We start from the raw sequence: 18826 nt of genomic DNA on the forward strand, positions 1-18826 counted from the left end.
GCCATTTCAAATAACGTTTAATGTTATTTGTTAGATTCTAAATTATATTCTAACGGCAGCAGCAACAGAAATGTTTATACACTTTACCGCGGTAAGAGGAAGAGAAAATCTTAAAACTATTTCATTTAATAAATAACATTAAACGTTTCACCCAATAAAAGCGTTAAAAGGAGAATATTTAATTTAATAATAACATTAAAAATTTACAAAAATAACCATTAAAAGGAAGCCAAAAAAGACTTCAGTAAAAAAAAAAATGTGTAGAAAAGATTTGAAATAAGAAACAAAAAATATATATGAACAACATGGAAGGAAGGCATTCAAATCTTTCCCTTTAAATTCTTTTGTTTGAATTGTTTTTTATGCTGTCATACATAGAGAGAAAAAAGAAGCAAATAAAGTAAATAAAAATAAAAATACCAAAGCCAAATTTCCTCCTATACAAACTCTCTCTGTCTGCTAAGTCCCTTTGGACCAAAACCAAACTGTAAAATAAATAAACATACCAAGATCTCCAAATGAAGCTAAAGAAAAATGCACTTCTTCGAAAGAGAAGAAGTACAAAAAAACAGTGACTAGAGCAACATCTAATTAGAAACTCAACTCAAGTACTGTGGTGAGCTAACTAGCATGCATCCATAGATATTTCAAAAGCACTCACTAATCACAAATTCATTCAACTCAACTTCCAACCTGCAAGAGAGAAGGGAAAAAAAAATCAAATAATCAAACTCTAGTTCCTGCTTACAATGTAAAAATACAAGTTTAAATGGAGGTATATATATATATATATATATATATATATATATATATATATATATATATATATATATATATTTAAAGTAGAGATGAACAGGAAGAAAAAAACTAACCAAATAAAGTTCATTGGGAGCTATTAGGATCATCTTCTCCACTCTCACTTGGTTGAGATTGATGCTGATGTTGATGATGATCGGAATTAACATTCAAACTAGCCCTTGTGTAAGCATTAAGTGCTGCCAACATGCCCAAGTTGGAGTCGGACATGGCGAGGCCCAGATGCTGTTGCTGCGGCATTGACATGGACCCCAACTGAAGCGAACCCGCACGTGCGCCTTGGAATTCAAGTGCACCCGGAACCGGAAGGTTGAACCTTGGCATGAAACCACTCACACTTTGAGGAAACGGCCACATCTGAGTCTCCGAGGAAGCAGAAGACGAAGCCCCCGCGGTAACGGGAAGCATCCAAATTGTGCTACCAGGGGGCCCACTGGCGGGAGAGGGTGCCACGGCCCACATCGCTGTTGCGGGAAGCAAATTGCTGGGCCGAAGAAGCCCAGAACCAGCTTCGGATTGCTGCTTCGGTAACTTAGGCGAAGACCCATCACCATCACCGCTCTCGTTCTGCGATTGGGTATTGTTGTTGTTGATGTTATCGTCTTTGAAGAGATCTTCTCGGTAGCGTTTTCTAAGGTAGTTGTCGCCGGAGTCACCGGCGCCGCTGGGAAGGGATTCTGGGATGTGATCGGCGGAGAGAAGCTGCTGCGGTTGGTGAGCGTGAGGGTGGAAGCCTAGTAAGGCGGGGTGTTGAAAGGCTTCCTCGTAAGGGTGGTGGGCGAGAGCGAGGGCGCCGTGAAAGGTGTGCGGGGCAGACTTGGAAGGCGGGGCCGAGAGAGTGGAGCCGCTGCTACGGAGGGAGACGTTGAGGGAGGAGAAATTGGCGGGGATGGTACCGGTTCCGGTGGCGGCGATGATGGCGGGCTCGGCCTGCTGGAGGAGCCACTCGATGGTCTCGCCGTCGGACTTATGGCCCAATTCTCTGGTGAGTTGGAAAACCCTAGCGGCGCAGGTGGCAGGCATTCGAATTCTGCGGCCGCGGCCGTCGACTTTGGTGTGCCTGTCCTTGGTGGATCGCTTAGGGTTGGCGGTGGGGATGGCTAGGGAGGATGAAGAAGCAGGACTACTAGCTCCACCTGTCAGCTTCTTCATTAGGTCTCTTCCAGAGTTATTCTAATTGTTGCTATTCATCCACTTGAAACCTCAAAGTCCATTGCATCATGAAAGATTCACATTGATTAAGTGCAAGTGTGGCAGATTGATTGGTCCATCAAGTGTCAACTGAGAGAGTAAGAAAATAATAATTGCTGAGATGGTTAAAAAGGGAAGCCATACATAATAGACAAGATAAAGGCATCTAATGCACCACAACACAGCTCACCCACATTAATCTTTGTTTTTTATGTCTTTCTCTTTCATATATAATTTTTATTCTCATCATCAATTTTTATTAGTGGACCATTCACAATGACACAATTACCCCCACTCCATCCATATTTCATTTTTCTATTCTACTGTCAGCCTTTATATTCTTTTGATCCCATCTACTCGAAAGTTTATCTTCTGCCCATGTTGTATTCAATGGCTAAAAAGTAGAATGCTTTAACCTACGATATATAGACCAAACAAACTGAAAGGAAACCAAATCATTCGACCTTAAAATGGAGAAATAGTTGAAATCACGATTCAACAACATTATTTGCGTACTTATATCTTTTACACAATTTTTTTTAAAAAAAAAAAAACTGATACAAATATGATTTGAACTTTTACTGAATGACTGTATCAATATTGCCATCTTTAAACATGTATAAATAATTAATAATAATTATGTAAAAACTACTGACCTGTTCGGAATGTTTATATTATTAGTACAAATTATATGGTGCAATTAAAATGAATTTTTTAGCCAATTTAAAGACATGGTTAGAGAATGAAACATAATAAATTCCTACCTTAGTCGAAACCATTCAAAGCCCTGACTGAAAGCAGCACGGCAAATCGCATGCCACGTGTTAGGACCATTATGCAATGATTTCAAAAAATGTTTTTAAAGTTTTGACATTATATAATATCATCAATAAATTATTTCAACTAGTTTTTAACGTATTTTAAAATAATAGTTTTTAGATTTTTTATATTTATTTCATTTTTATCCTTAATATAATCATTTATTATATTTTAAAATAAATCATAATTTTATTATTTTTCTATAATATTATACTTTTTCATCTATTTTATTAGTTAATTTTACTAAATACTTATAATTTAATAATTTAGTTATTCAACTTTCAATTAAATTGTTAACTTTTAATTAGTTTTTTTAATTAATTTTATCCAACATAGTCATAATATAAGTTTTTCTCATTTTTGTTTTTGGCACTGGTCATAGTCATAATATAAGTTTTTCTCATTTTTGTTTTTGGCACTGGTCTTGAAAATAGTCTAAAGTTATCTGGGCACATTTTAGATTTCGTCTCTCATGTATGATTCCAATATTTATATGCCAACCCTTTTATATAAGTGCTCCATTAACTCCTCCATCTCCAGAAAAATAAAAGAATGAAAAAGAAAACTAATCATCAGAACAAACCTAACACTTTTTGACAAAGCAGACATTCAGCTTCCCCTATTAAAATTTAAGAGCACTTTTTTTCTCATTAGTTGTGTGTTTAAAACTTTTATCATGTTTTCCAGCTGGAGAAATAAGTTGTACTATTTTTATTTTTTAAATTACAGAAAGAAGAGCGAATTCTGCACCCTTTGAGTTGTATTATTACCAAGTGTACAATTTTGTCCTGTCACAACTATGGTGACCAGACTTAGAAAGAGTACTTGGTGCGTGTGTGCCCCTATCACTTTTACTACTTTCTTGTATTAAATCAAGAAATTTTCTACTAAAAAAATTCAAAAGACTAATCAATTCACAACTATAAAGAAAAAAAAAAACAAAAGAAAATTACTTGCCAGCCATCAATCCAATCTGGACCCCCTTGCTTTATTATACTATTCCCGTTTGTACAGATAATCATCAGATATAATTAAATCTACTGACCACACAATTTTAAATTCAGCAAATCAACTGCCATTATCACTCAGATCACAATTAATGCATAAATAATTCACTATATATGGTGATGATTTCACAAACTTGTGCAGTTAACATCGATGGGTATGTTGGTAAATAACTAAAAATTGGGCTCTATTAATTTCACTGTAGTGCCTGCTATGCGAGGACAGTCACAGTGAGAATTACTATTTATACATCACACTCTGTTTGTTTGGTCTTCCTATAAAAAAAGGATTCTTGACAGAGACTTCTCCATTTTTCCTCTATTGTTTTTTTTAAGAAATATCCTCGGCAATTTTGTTGCATATATGTACAAGTTCTGACTAATAAAAAAAAATCTGCTAAAAGTTGAAAGTTGCTACAATATATTACGCCACGTTTGAAAATGATGGTGTCAGAGAAATTTCAGCCCCACTTACGCTGTATTTGAATCAGGATAATAAATTAGTGGTCTACGGCTTACTTAAATCTGTGCCCCTCTGCTAAAATTAAGTTTACCATGTCCTATCAATGGTATTTCAGTGCCAATCTTTATTTCTTTCTGTTCCCACTTGCTTTCCTTTTTTAAATGCCATCTTCGCCTTAATCAAGCTTTTCTTTGCCAAATATAACCATGCAAGGATATTTAATTCAAAAAATCAAACAAATTCACTTTTATACATGGATTTCAAATATATTTTACCTTTTAGGTTATTAATTAAAGAAATAATAAATATTTTTATTAAAACTAAAAACATGCAATAGGTTATCAAATTTAAATATTTTTTATTTTATTTCTTAACTAATATTTCTATAGTAAGCAATTGTTATTTTTTTAAAAAAATTAACTCAATTTGACACATTTTTTTTTTTACTTTTATCTATAAAATTGGAGAAATTGAACATAACTTAAAACTAAAAAAAACTAATCTATATGTTTGTTATGTGTAATTTTTTATCCATAAAAAAAATGTATAATAAATTTATAATAATTTATATATTTTATTCGGTCTATTAAACTAGACACATTCATGTTTAAACATCTCCTTAAAAATTTAGATGTTTGATGCGAAATATAATACAGTTAAAATACCTGGCTCAAGAGAGGCATCTACTTCATTATTAAATATTATTAGATATTCTTAAAATGTTAATTAAAGAATAAAATAAAAAGAGAAGAAAACATTCTGAATATGTTTTTATCATTAGTTTAATAAGAGTCTTATGCGTGGCAAACTTACAGAGCAAGTGGGTAAAAATAATCTAATGTGAAGAAAATGTGCATGGATCCAAGGAAACAAAGGGTCAAATAAAATAAAAAATGGAAAGCTGCAAAAATTGGGAAACTTTTCAGTTCTCATAGTTTGAGTCCCCTCTTGTACTTGGAATAGAATGCTATAGCTGACGGAGATAAAGGTAAGTTTTGGGCAACGTCAGCTTTGCTTTGCTGCTTGCCATTTGTTTATTTATTATATCGTAAATATATTTTTATTTGTTTTGGTTGATGTATGTTTTTATTTATTTACAAATGTTAATGATTAATTGTTAAGAGAGATCAAATTCATGATTTTTTTTTATTCATTTGTTTTCTTACGTTGTCTCTATGTGAAGATACCCCACTCCTTGGGTTTTTTTAAAGAATTTTTTTATTGATAATTTATAGGATAATCAAATATTTTAAATAGAAAAATAATAAAAAATTAATTATTTGATATTTTTTCTTGAAATCTGAAATAACAGTTCTAACTAAAATAATATGTGTATCGTAAAAATGTATTTAAAACAGTTAATTTGAATGCGCTAATTTTTTTTAAAAAAAAATAATTCATTCTACTATCTATTATATACAATAGATCAGTGTGACATAACTACAATTCCCTCGATTGAAGTCTGCATTGACAAATTAAAACAAAACCAATTTAACGTACATCATCTCATGACTAAGAGAAGAGGAATTAATTAATTTAAGACCCAACATAATGGCTACTGCTGCGTTCAATTTGCTGATTCAAAGTGTTCATGGTTTGATAAAGATTATTCTTGTTTCCCCGCAGCTGTTCCATATTTTAGGGTTATGCATGCAAAGACATTTTTGAAACACCACACCAAAAAACAAAAGTTGGGTGTGTTCTACCAATTTCATGATATATTTTCCACCCAATAGAATGCATATTAGAAATAGAGAGGAGCAGCGCAACAGTTTTCAATAATCAAAATATATAAGTATGGCAATTTGGAGAACTTGGAGGGACGTAACTGGTCAGAGAAGGATTCCATTTAATTTATAATATATATTTTATTTTTTTTATCAATCCAAATGAGTATAGATTTTTTTTTTTTTTTATCTTTTCTTCTTCTAATTTCAATTCAAACAATTTAATATTTCACTGTTTTGTAATGTACGTTCTATTTTTCATCTTTAATTCCATCTTGGATAAGTATATTAATTCCATCTTGGATAAGTATATTAATATATTTTAGTGTCAGCATACATTTAAATCTTAGGAAAAAAAAAATAATACTAATTGTCCTACACCAGCGAGATGGAATTAATATACTTATCCAAGATGGAATTAATGATTTCACACACAAGCACGGATCTAAGAGGGATAAGCAGGGCCTTGCCGTCCCCCTTATACACACATTTATAAACTTGATATATTTAACAAATTTTTCCAATCAAATAATTTGGTTAATAAAAGTTACCATTTGAAGGTTATTAATTGTCTCGTTAGAATTATTATTGACATTGACAAGTTATTAACGTTGTTGTTTTTGTCATCTATTAATATTATTACTTGATAGTACTAACTAAAAGTGATAATGAAAAAAAAAATCCAGGGACTTTGGACAACTGAAATTTAGATTAAAAGCTAAAAACATAAATTCAAAAAAGTTTAGGGAAAAAAGGAAAATTAGTTTAAAAGTGGTAAATGAAAAGTCCAGGGACTTTGCACGGTTGAAGTTTAGATTAAAAACTAAAAGCATAGATTCGAAAAAATTTAGGACCCGAAAAATAGGAAATTTTTTAGGGCTTGTTCGAGAGAATATTAATAAAATTATAAAACTGTAGTAGCACAAGCAGACTAGAAGTGAAATAATGATTGTACACAACGTTTTGAACATAGCCCAAATCACTTAGGACCGAAGACTGTTAGCCCAATTCACTACGTGAAGTTCATTTTTCTTCAACCCATTTCTTCATGAAAGGATTTTTATATATAAAAAAAGTACGCATGAAAGGAAATAACATTCTTAGAGAGAAAAAAAAATAAACACGAAATGTCAACCCGTTATATACAGTAATACAGAGAAATAACATTGTCAGTAAATCACGACGATATTCTACTTATTTCGAAAGTGGAAACTAACACATAGTGAGTAAGATTTGTTTACAAATTTTTGTTTCTTCCTGACAAACAGGAGAATGGTCATTTTCAAAGGTGTGACATGTTTCGAGTCAAAGGCAAGGTGACACTGACAAGGAAGAACTCAGATTGCATGTAAAATGCTCCTGGATTTCCAAAACTCTCATCCCATTCAAAACAAACATTGAATGCATCCTGCCTATCTCCCAAGTTTGGTAACCAAGGAACATGTCCAAGTTCTAAAAAAGGTGTACAAAGAAAACTTAAAAAATGAGTTTGTGATCAACAATAATTTTTACACATTTGCTACTTATACACAAACCATCCGTAAATTAATTGTTAGTTTTCGCTAAACAAAAAAAGTAATTAGTTCCAGGATTGAGTTATTATGAATGGGAAAACTCGTTAAGAATAGTAACAGGCAAGAATAAACCCGTGCCTATAAAAGTATTTATATATTATTTATCAATAAAGTTCTTACATTTTCCATGAGATTCCAAGCCGTTTTTATAAAAATATTTGTATAATACTTTCTAATCATTTACAACAACAAAAAAAATTATTGTCATTTTTAAAATATAGATTTCCAAAGTCTACACTAGGGGTGTTCAGATCAGATCTAAAGAAGAAGAAAAATTATCAACCAAAAAAAAATTATATCACTTTTTTTTTATAACTGAATGGTTCAATTCGGTTTTTAGTTGGTGTTTTTGAAACCGTGTACGTACAGATAATTTTAATATGCATGTATATCACTTTACATGTATACTCTCATTACTCTAGGTAATTTAGTGGTTATAAAGCACCTATATCAGTTTGGTATTTATAGAATATGCAGTACCCATAATTTAGTGGCAAGCCAGTGGTTGGAGGATAAGGCTCGATAGTGAAGTTGATGTGTAAGATTTATAATCATGAATTGGCTAAGTTATTAGTTGGACATCCATATGTTAGGCGATTGACTAAAGCTGAAAAAATACTTATTACTAATATGACGAAATCAATGGTCAAACCAAAAAACATTCTGCTAACTCTTAAGGAGCACAACGTCAATAGTTGTATGACTATCAAACAAATATACAATGCAAGAAGTGCATACTCTTGTTCCATAAGAGGAAGTGATACTGAAATGTAACATCTAATGAAGTTTCTTGAACGGGATCAATATATTCATTGACACAGATTAAAGGATGAAGACGTGGATCGGGATATCTTTTGGTGGCACAAATTAAGTATTTAACATAAAAAAAATAGTTATATGTGAACACATATCACTAGTTAGACAAGACCATCAAAGGAGATATCTTTTTCTGGAATTTCAGTTTGAACATTTGATGGGAGAGGATTTTGGGAGGAGGGTTCTAAACATCTATGTTCTTGCAAATGTTGTTGTCACACCAAGTCTTCCATGCAGCTGCAGATGCTTGCCTCCTTCTTAAACAAGCAAGCCTTAAAGGTATCGTGTTGAACTATAACCCCTAATCAGTGCTAACTTTCTTATGTTTTATGAATTTTTATACATATCTAGATATGTATCTTGCACTATATCATATAAATTCGAATGATTGTATTACGTAACGTATCTCATACATGTAATGTACTTGCGCATCAAATAAAAAATTGCATAATTATTGCATCCTAAATATATACAATACAAACCAAAAAGCCTCAAAACTAATATCAACTTCAATTCAAACCAAAAAGCCTAAAAACCAAACCAAAAAGCCTCAACATGTTCAAACAATTCAAACATTATACAATATACAATACAAACCAAAAAGCCTCAAAACCAAATTTCAAACCAATATCAACTTCATCAAATAATGAACGCATAATTTCAAACTTTTTTCATTACTCAATCGTACTCTACTTCAGAATAAAGACTCAAAACTAACCTTAAACCCTAATAAAAACCATTTTTCATAATTTATAACATATTTGCCATTTTTTTAAATTAAAATACAATTTTACGGATCAACTTGATCCATAATATTCTTTTGGATGAGGTTCCTCTTACGAATCAACTTAATTTGTAAGAGTCATATGGATCAACTTGATCCGTATGACTCTTACGGATTAAGTTGATCCGTAAGAAGGAAGTTCATCGAAAATACTCATACGGATCAAGTTGATCCGTATACGTATTGTGGATCAACTTGGTATGTGTTAGCTTATTTCATCCATAAACCTACATCCTACTACGGATCATCTACCTTGTACTTGATCCGTATGCTAAACCCTGTCACCTACCCTAAAGCGAATCTTCTGAATCCCTATGTGGATCAACTTAAACACATTACAAACCAAAAAACAAGTAGCAAAAAAAACCATGGGGAGAAGAGCCTTACCTCAACGTCAGCGATGGAGCACATCCTCAATGCCGTCAAAGCAAAGCTCTAAAGCAACGCAGGCCAAACATGGATAAAGAAGAACACGGCGACACAACAAGAAGCAGAGCGTCAAAGAAGAGATGACGAAGGCGCAACAAGAAGAAAAAGAGTCGCGTCAAAGAAGGAAGGGGAGGTGCTAGATGCACAGACGAAAAAGAGAAGGAGAAGAGAAATGTGGGTGCATCGCCATTTTGTTTTAAAAAAATACCCAAGGATATTTTTGTCCATTAACATAACATGCTGGGTGCACCAACAATAATGCTGGGTGCACCTAGCATCTCCCTATTAATTAACAAAAATAATAAAAACAACAAAGAAGAAAAGTAAAGGTAGAAGAATTTATTAAGAAAAGAAAAATCTGGGTTGGTATGCTGCGGTAGGCTGCTAGCATCATAGCAATAGCACGCCATTTTCATCTGCTTGATCGGATCTGCCACCGAACGAACCCTAAACACTCTTCCCTCTCTCTCTCTTCATTTCTCGTTCGATTAACATGGCATCTCATTTACTCAATCACTCCTCCAAGGTGAATCAATTTCACGATTCAAACACACACACACTTTTTTTTTTTATTTGTTTATTTATTTAATGCTGTGTATTCGTTTTCAGATGAGAAATGCTTCCAAGTTGCTGCACCACGAGCGCGCTCTTTTGGTTCGTTGGTTTTCCGGCGATGCTCATTCATCCCTCAACCGGAACCGCGGTAACTGCTTCGTTTCCTGTTTAAATTTCAACAGCAACTGAATTCGGAGCTAATTTCAATTCGATATATTAGGAATACTGTGTGTTGGATTGACCTAATCGATTATTCGTGTGAAGATTCGTATGTGTGTACTAATTAGAAATGTATATAGTGTGGGATGCTTGATTTGCTGTAGGTACATTGCCAATGGGTTGGAGATATAAGGTGGGTCGGATGGGTAAGGGACAAAGGAAGAGGGGAAAGTTCGTGGGTTTGATCTCCTCTGCTATCAAAACTAACACACTAACATTTGCCTAAAAAGAAATTTGCCAATGGGTATATAATAGAGGTGACATGGGAGAGGTTACCTTTATTGTGATATTGGCATGTTCTGTTGTGTGGGAACTATTTGATTTGAGTGTCTGGTGAATGGTGTTCCTTAAGTTTTATTTTCTATGTTTATAATTGTGGTTGGTTATTTATTTAGATGTGTGGAAAACTCAATTCCACGAGTCTTCAGCAAGAAGCAGTGTCTTTGAACCAGCCTCCTGCTTTAATGTAAGAGCAAATTTACATGCTGATTATGCAATATATCATAAAAAAAATTCTGTCTCAACCATCTCCCTTTTCTTTTCCTTGTCTGTGCTATTGCTTTTTACACCTTTTGCGTGTTTCATATTTTCATCTGACCCAAATTCTCTCTCTCTCTCTTTATTTTTTTATTTTTTTTAGAAACATTCATTTGGCATGCAGAAGAGAAACATCTTCATGGCTACCATTAAAAGGGGTTCCATTATCGGGTCTGAGTTCAATGGAGAGATTTCACGGTATGTCACTCTTATGTTAAAAGAGTTTTAAATTTTATTTTCTTGTATTTTCCTTGCTTCTAAAGGGGAATGCCACTAATTTATTTTCAATCAACCATGTCCTCCAAAAGAAGTTTGCAGGTACTGTCGAGGAGATGCTATGCGTCAGCCTCAGGTACGCTTCATGATTCTTTTTGGGCTGTTAACTTTATTTTCTCCAAGTTTTTTTATTGGGTTACCTATGTGATGCTTGGAATGCATACTACAACTCTGAGGCTTCCTCTGTTTGGCAAATTAAACTTTGGAATTTGAATGAAATGGAAGATGTGTATTAGGTACTATTAGGCTGCACCCACCACGTCTTTTCTCCTATAGTGTTAGTTATTTTGCTAGTGTTATTTATAGATAGAATAGGAAATGTGCTCAGTAGAGAATTGCAAATGTATAGCTACCTGGGCAAATCGGTGACCCTAGTTTCTAACTACTCACCAGTGTCCTTGACCTTGGATTGAGCCAAGGCTTTTCTTAATGGTTTTTTTTTACAATATGCTAATAATCCCGAAATCCATGGCATGGTTTAGGGAGGACCAAGTCCCCTAAAAGTTGTTAAGTCGAGGTACAAAAATGGTTTTATATCTATTATGTGTCCCCTTACACAAGAACTCTTTCAGCATAAAGCATGGCAATACACTGTGCACAGACAAACTTTACCTTGTGCTACATTTAACTTATTTATGAAGACTAGAGTGGAAAGATCACACTCCTAACTACTTGGTAATAGGTGTTCTAACACCATGTCGAAGTTCAACTCTCCTAAAACCTTAGCTTTTTTCTGTGGAGATACAAGAATGAAGGGTTTTACATTTCTCTAACATTGCACGACTAAATGTGAAGTTTTCTTTTTAAGTTGTCAACAGTTGAGAAATGTAAAACCGTGTATCATTCATGTTGTGTGGAACCTTGTATCTGCCCATTATGGAAAATTCTATGCACTTGATTGGTTGTTACCTAATAATATAGTTTTTTAGATACAGGAATTGTATCTTTCCAAAAGTTACAAGTCCTTCACCTGTCCTTATTAAGCGTTCCTTTTTCTTTTTTATAAAATATTAAGTTTTGAGACTATCAATATAAATAATAGTGTACTTATTGATTTCATCACCAAAATTTGTGAATATATTTCAGATCTCCCCCCACACCAGGAAATTGGAATGCCTTCTCTCTCACCTACAATGACAGAGGTTCCTACTTTTCTGAATCTTATGAGATTGCTGTATAGTGGGTCATGATTTCTCCTAAATTATTCTCACTGATACGCAGGGTAACATTGCAAGATGGTTGAAGAAAGAAGGTGATAGAATCTCTCCTGGTGAAGTGCTCTGTGAAGTTGAAACTGTATGGTTCTTGAACCAGAGTTAACATGGCATGTAAAATACCACTATTGAGATTCTTATGTGAACATTGTCATCTAAATGTATTTCATATTTCATATGAAGGATAAAGCCACTGTTGAAATGGAATGTATGGAGGAAGGTTTTCTGGCCAAGATAATCCGTGGGGATGGGGCAAAAGAAATTAAAGTTGGTGAGGTATTGATATCTTCTAGCTCTCCCCTCCTCTCTTCTTTGGAAAGGACTTTTTGTTCGTTGTTCCATAGTTTGAAATTGCAAGAATAAAATATTTTGGCTTTACACGCTGAACTTTATTGACATATGAAAGGCATCATCAGTATTGGTAACATGAAGAATTTCTTTCATAGGTAATTGCCGTAACTGTTGAAGATGAAGGGGATATTGCAAAATTCAAAGATTACCAACCTTCAGCATCTGAACCAAGTGAACCCCCTGCCAAAGAAACATCTGCCCCACCTCCACCAAAGAAAGAAGAGGTGGTAGAGGAGCCTGCCCGAGAACCTGAGCCAAAGGTTTCTAAACCCAGTGCACCACCTTCATCTGGAGATCGCACATTTGCTAGTCCCCTTGCTCGAAAATTGGCTGAAGAGAAAAATGTTAGTTATTAGTTATTAATACTAAAATACATGAAATAGACTGTCATTTTTATGACATTAGATAATCCATTTTCCTCACTGATGTAGGTACCTCTCTCTAGCATTAAAGGAACAGGACCTGAAGGGCTCATTGTCAAGGCCGACATTGATGATTACTTGGGTATAATTCTGTCTTTCTAGATATTTGTCTGTATTCTGTACTTATTATAGTGGAAACAAATGCTTCATTGTTATGCTTGAGAATTCCTCTGTCTATCTTGCTCACTCTAGGATGTATTGTCATACTTGGCTGATTGAATTGATTATAGTGTAACCTTTTTTACCATCTGATGCAGCTTCTGGTGCTAAAGAAGTTTCGGCATCCTCCAAGGCCAAGGTTGCAGCAGATGCAGCATTGGATTATACCGACATTCCTGTCTCTCAGATACGGAAGGTAGTTTATTGAAGAAGTCCTGAAATTTTTATGTTTCTGAAATTTTATTAGATGACACTTCTGTTTCAAGCAAAAATCAAAGACCATTTTTTGGACCATGTCACACATGGTGTTCCCAATTTCATGTGAACAGAAATTTTATATGCTTTTTGGTACTTTTGCTCATAATTGCTGGCACATTTTATTTTCTCCTTCTGTGTGTCAATTTAATGTAATGTTCTGATCTTAATGTATCTTGTGTAAGCATGGGTGATGTTTTTTAAACAAAACTATACATATTTTTACAGGTCACAGCTTCACGGTTATTATTATCAAAACAAACTATCCCTCATTACTATTTAACAGTAGATACATGCGTTGATAAACTCATGAGGTAAGTCTCTATTATCAAATATTCGATAGGTTTACCAGTCATACATATTATTTCTGATAATGTGAACTCCTTATCTATAGCTTGCGGACCCAACTCAATTCATTGCAAGAAGCCTCTGGTGGCTCTCGCATATCAGTTAATGACCTTGTAATCAAGGTATTGGATGTTTCTCTTTAAGATATCTGTTCTTGTAATTTGCAGATTGTCTTCCTTCTATCTTGAGTTTTAGTTGTTAATATGGTAGGGCAGGACATCATATCTAACGAATATGCATGAGGAATGCTATGACTGCTGAAGATCATATTGAATGATTTTTCACTTGTCTGTCGTTAGCATAGAACAAAATGTCAAAGTGTTGCTTGGATAGAGTTTCTTCTAAGGGACCTCTGTTGTCTCTATTTGGCCACATCATGGATCATAGACTCTTCAATTCTATTTGGCCACATCTTAGAACTTCATGAATCTTAGCTTAAAACGATTCAAAGAGCATTACAGTAATATGTGTCCCCATTGTGAACGGAAAAGTCAGGTATATAATTCAGGAATGGCTATGGTTAAGATCTCACATTGACTAGGTATGGGACCAAAGTATTCCTGATAATGACATGGGAAATCCTCCTTCCTTGAACTAGTTTTTTTGTGTTGAGTTAAGCTAATTGGTTTTCAATTCTAATATAATTTAGAGCTTGGGCCATCAACAAATGTCCAGCCCCACAAACTTCATGCTCCAAATGTTTCAATCCTGGGCATGACCGGTGTGTGTTAAGATCCCCTATTAGCTAACTATTACTATATGACCGAAGTACTCCTAATATTTCTTGTAAGGCTTAATTCATTCTCAATTCATTCTAATAGTTCAAAGTTACTCTTAGTCCTAATACTTTGATCTAGCTTTGGTGGTTGAGTTAGGCTCAATCCATTCTCAATTCTAATTGTTCTTAACTTCTTATTGGTAGTGAAAATGCAGAATGCAGTATAGTGAAATTGATTTTAGCCTAATACTGTTACATCATCACCCCTCAACCTCTAAGGGGGTTTTCGGTTATCTGAGTTGCAATCATGGCTCAAAACTCGTCTAAAAATAAATTAAAATAAATGTTAACTAAGTTTTGTGCAGGCGCTTGGGTAGTTTGCATACTTTGCATCTGGTCATAAGTTCCAACCTCATTGCCAACATTGTAAAAATAAATAAAAGAAACTAAGTTTTATGCTTGTTTATTTCAGGCTGCTGCTTTGGCTCTCCGTAAAGTTCCTCAATGTAACAGTTCATGGGCAAATGATTATATTCGCCAGTAAGTCTACATTTTTTAATGTAGTATTGCCATCAAATTTGTGAATCACTTTAATTGTAACATTTGTTAATTTCATTTTTGTGCAGGTATCATAATGTGAATATTAATGTTGCTGTGCAGACAGATAATGGGCTCTTTGTTCCAGTTGTCAGGGTGAGCAAGGGCCTCTTTTTAATATTTCAAATACAATTACAGCCTTTATAAGGGGCGTTCCCAGGTCTCTTTGGTTCGGATTTGGAAGAAAATAAAATCTGAACCAATTGATTTTAATCGGCTTGGATTTCAGAATTTTTTTTGCTAACCCAAACCAACCTAACCCAGTGATGAATGGGTTGGTTTGGTTCAGGTTATCAGATATCCGACCAAAAAAATAAATTTTGAAAAAATTAAAAAATAACATGGTTTTGTCCCAATTTTGACAAATAATGTTGTCATAAAATAATGTAAGCAACATATTTGAATGTAATTGACTTATACCAACTAAATAATAACAAATTATAGAAAATAACACGATTGATCGATTAAATCATAAAACTCCCATCTTTATATAATAATAGAAAGGAAATAAACGAAGTTATCCAACACAAACCGTGATTCTAAAGGCAAACTAAAGTGAAACACAATGGAAAGATTGCCAGTTAAGCATTAAAATAATAATAATAATAATAATGTATATAGTTGGTTTGGTTCGGGTCGGTTTGGATTTGGAAAGTCTGAATCCGATACCCGAACCAATCAACATCGGATTTCAATTGGTTTGGTTCAGGTCCAACCTGAACAAGAAAAAAAATCCAAACCAATCTAATTGGTTTGGTTTGGATTGTCGGGTTCGTCGGATTGATCCAGACTAATGAACACCCCTTGTTCCAATCATAGGTCCTAAATTTGATCTTGTATTCATAATATATGCAGGATGCAGACAAGAAAGGCCTCTCTAAAATAGGGGAAGAGGTCAAACAATTGGCAAAGAAAGCCAAAGAAAACAGCTTGAAACCCCAAGAATATGAGGTAATTAGAGTTTCATGTCCATTCTTTATTCATCTGTGAATAACGACCTCTTGGGCTGGTTTATGAATTTTTGGGTGGACTTGCATTACAGGGAGGTACATTTACAGTGACTAACCTGGGAGGGCCATTTGGTGTCAAACAATTCTGTGCAATCATCAATCCTCCTCAGGCAGGCATTCTTGCCGTTGGATCTGGTGAGAACAGTTTGGTCATTTTTCCCTTTTATTTCGTTTATTAATTGCAGTCACTTTTCTCTTATCTTCGTGCATTGCTGACTACATGAGCAGCTGAGAGGAGGGTCGTTCCGGGTTCGGGTGCTGAAGAATTCAAGTTTGCTTCCTTCATGTCTGTGACCCTCAGCTGTGATCATCGTGTTATAGATGGTAATCATTCTTAATCTGCTGCTTATTGTCTATTTTTTTTTGTAACCAAAACTTTAAGCTTTATTTTGTAGCAAAACATGATAACAATACACTTTGTTGTGTTCAGGTGCAATTGGTGCCGAATGGTTAAAAGCATTCAAAGGCTATATTGAAAATCCAGAGACCATGTTGTTGTAAGAATAAATAGAAGGCTCCCATGACGTACTAAATTCCTTTCAAGTCATTCTAGGCAGGGGATGAGATTTTGTTCACCTGGGTATTTCTGTTTGGCCCATTTGGGTTTTGTTGATTGTATCCCTGAACAATTTTTGATGGAAGTATTTAATCGCTGAAAATAAATTTTGCAGATTTGTAATTTTTTTAATAAGAGAGGGTAGATGGGGCATTTAATTTAAACCCAAAATATTGTTCTCTCACAATAGAATGCTGCCCCGTGATACAGACAGATGAGTATGCAACATTTTTTTTGTTAGATGCTGCAAATATTTGAAAGAACGTGTATTTAATAAACTAACATGTTGACATCCTCACTTTCTTGTTTATATAGATAGCCTTGATTTGATAGTTAAGTATTGTCTTTTCAATTAAAATGCCCGTATATGGCTTTATATCACAATAATAGTGCAGTCAAAGTCAATCAAACATAATATATGTTCTCCTTGTGTTAAAAGATGTGGCTTTTAAAAACACGGTTGGTTTCAGTTTTTTTTATTTATATTTTATCAAACATAGAATATTCCTTGAATAAATAATATATGCTTTATCATAACTGTGATGTATGTTAAGTTTATTTATTTTATTAACAATTATTTTTTAAGTAATTATAATTTCTTATTGGTTGATAATATCACTCAACTATTTTTTAACGCCCTACTTACCTCACTTTTAGCTTTGTAACTTTATCATCATTTTTTCCTTCTAAAATCCAAAGTTATTAGAAGGTCAAAACTAGTTTTCTAAGATACTGACAGTAAGACAATGAAAAATACTATCCCAAAAAAGTTAGTGAACGTTAAAATGGACAAAAATGTAATACAATAATATTTCAAAGACGAGCGTAATATTTTAAATAAAAAATAATTTTAGCTCAAACATCTAACCAAAAAATATCCTAAATCACATTGCTACGTAATATAAAAATATAATAAATTAATAATTATCATCTCCGATCTTTTATATAAGAATAAAATAAGAACATTTTTTTCCTAATTACAAGAAATATGGTATGATTGTTATCAACTTTTCAAATATATTAATACAAATTATACTGTGTTTGTTATATACTAATCCTCTAAAAAATCAATATATTGATGTTACTATAAAAATCAGAAATTAGAAATTGTTATATATGGTAAATTTATTCCTTTTGTAATAATTATTTTAGTAATCATTGTTAAAATAAATTCTGATTTTGTATGAATATTAAGCTCAAATTTTGTTAACCAAGTTTAATTTTTATATACTATTAATATAAAGAATTTTATATTATCAATTATTTAAAAATTATTTTTATTTATTTATTTTTGTATTTTAAAGAAATTATAATAAAAAATAGTAAACTTAACATACATGACAATTTATGTTTTGATGATAACATATTTCATGCATTTTAATTAAATTGTAGTTAATAAACCAATATTTTAATGTTACTACAAAATCCTTAAGAAAGTTAAAGTTGGCAGAATATGTAGCAAAGAATGAAGCTAAAAACATTCCAGCACGAAATTGCAAGTTTCTTTGTTTGTTTGGATTATCTGATTGTGAAGCAAAAATATAAGTCTATGCCTCTTCACAGAGTCAAATCAATGAAATCGCGTGTTTGAAAATTTTCCATAATGTTTGAAAAATCCTACTATGGCATAATCAATAGAGTAGTAGACTTAGTCATTATCTAACTGTGTGAAAAAAAATCCATTTTGCCCAAACCCACCATAACCTCACCGGTCTGATCTGATTTAAATCCAATTTAGTGGATCAGATTTTTTTCCAAATCCGTTTTTAAATAATGGATCTTGAAACTGGAAAAGTGAAAACCAGTTCCGCAGATATTGGCAGGCAAGCTACAAAGTTTGAGCCTGCCACCTTGGTTTTAAGTGGGATCCTATCAATGATTTGTGTGAACCTTGAACTTGTACGGAAAGTCAATTTAATGTTTTCTTTTTTATTTAATTGCTATGCTATAGTTTGAACCCTAATACATATATTACTAGACTATTTC

General features: G+C 33.3%; 2 protein-coding genes across 3 annotated transcripts; one reads left to right on the forward strand and one right to left on the reverse strand.

Moving 5' to 3' along the window:
* Window positions 1-319: 319 nt before the first annotated feature.
* Window positions 320-2230, reverse strand: LOC100812983 (transcription factor TCP8). Its single transcript, XM_003548631.5, has 2 exons — window positions 873-2230; window positions 320-693 (listed from the first exon to the last, which is right to left on the reverse strand). The coding sequence occupies exon 1, from the start codon at window positions 1966-1968 to the stop codon at window positions 883-885; it is 1086 nt and encodes a 361-aa protein (XP_003548679.1). The 5' UTR covers window positions 1969-2230; the 3' UTR covers window positions 320-693; window positions 873-882.
* A 7710-nt stretch (window positions 2231-9940) lies between these two features.
* Window positions 9941-17138, forward strand: LOC100778218 (dihydrolipoyllysine-residue acetyltransferase component 2 of pyruvate dehydrogenase complex, mitochondrial). 2 transcript variants are annotated; one of them, XM_006598743.4, is made up of 19 exons: window positions 9941-10149; window positions 10233-10326; window positions 10793-10863; window positions 11038-11132; window positions 11246-11286; window positions 12297-12352; window positions 12432-12506; window positions 12608-12700; window positions 12871-13119; window positions 13207-13279; window positions 13455-13552; window positions 13840-13925; window positions 14006-14081; window positions 15150-15217; window positions 15304-15370; window positions 16130-16225; window positions 16317-16419; window positions 16513-16608; window positions 16715-17138. In XM_006598743.4, the coding sequence occupies exons 1-19, from the start codon at window positions 10117-10119 to the stop codon at window positions 16783-16785; spliced, it is 1641 nt and encodes a 546-aa protein (XP_006598806.1). In that variant the 5' UTR covers window positions 9941-10116; the 3' UTR covers window positions 16786-17138. The 2 variants fall into 2 exon arrangements, with proteins under 2 accessions (XP_006598806.1, XP_003548684.1); XM_003548636.5 differs by having other exon boundaries at window positions 9951-10149; window positions 11243-11286.
* Window positions 17139-18826: the final 1688 nt, after the last annotated feature.

This window comes from Glycine max, chromosome 16 (assembly GCF_000004515.6).
Source record: "Glycine max cultivar Williams 82 chromosome 16, Glycine_max_v4.0, whole genome shotgun sequence".
Taxonomy (NCBI): domain Eukaryota; kingdom Viridiplantae; phylum Streptophyta; class Magnoliopsida; order Fabales; family Fabaceae; genus Glycine; species Glycine max.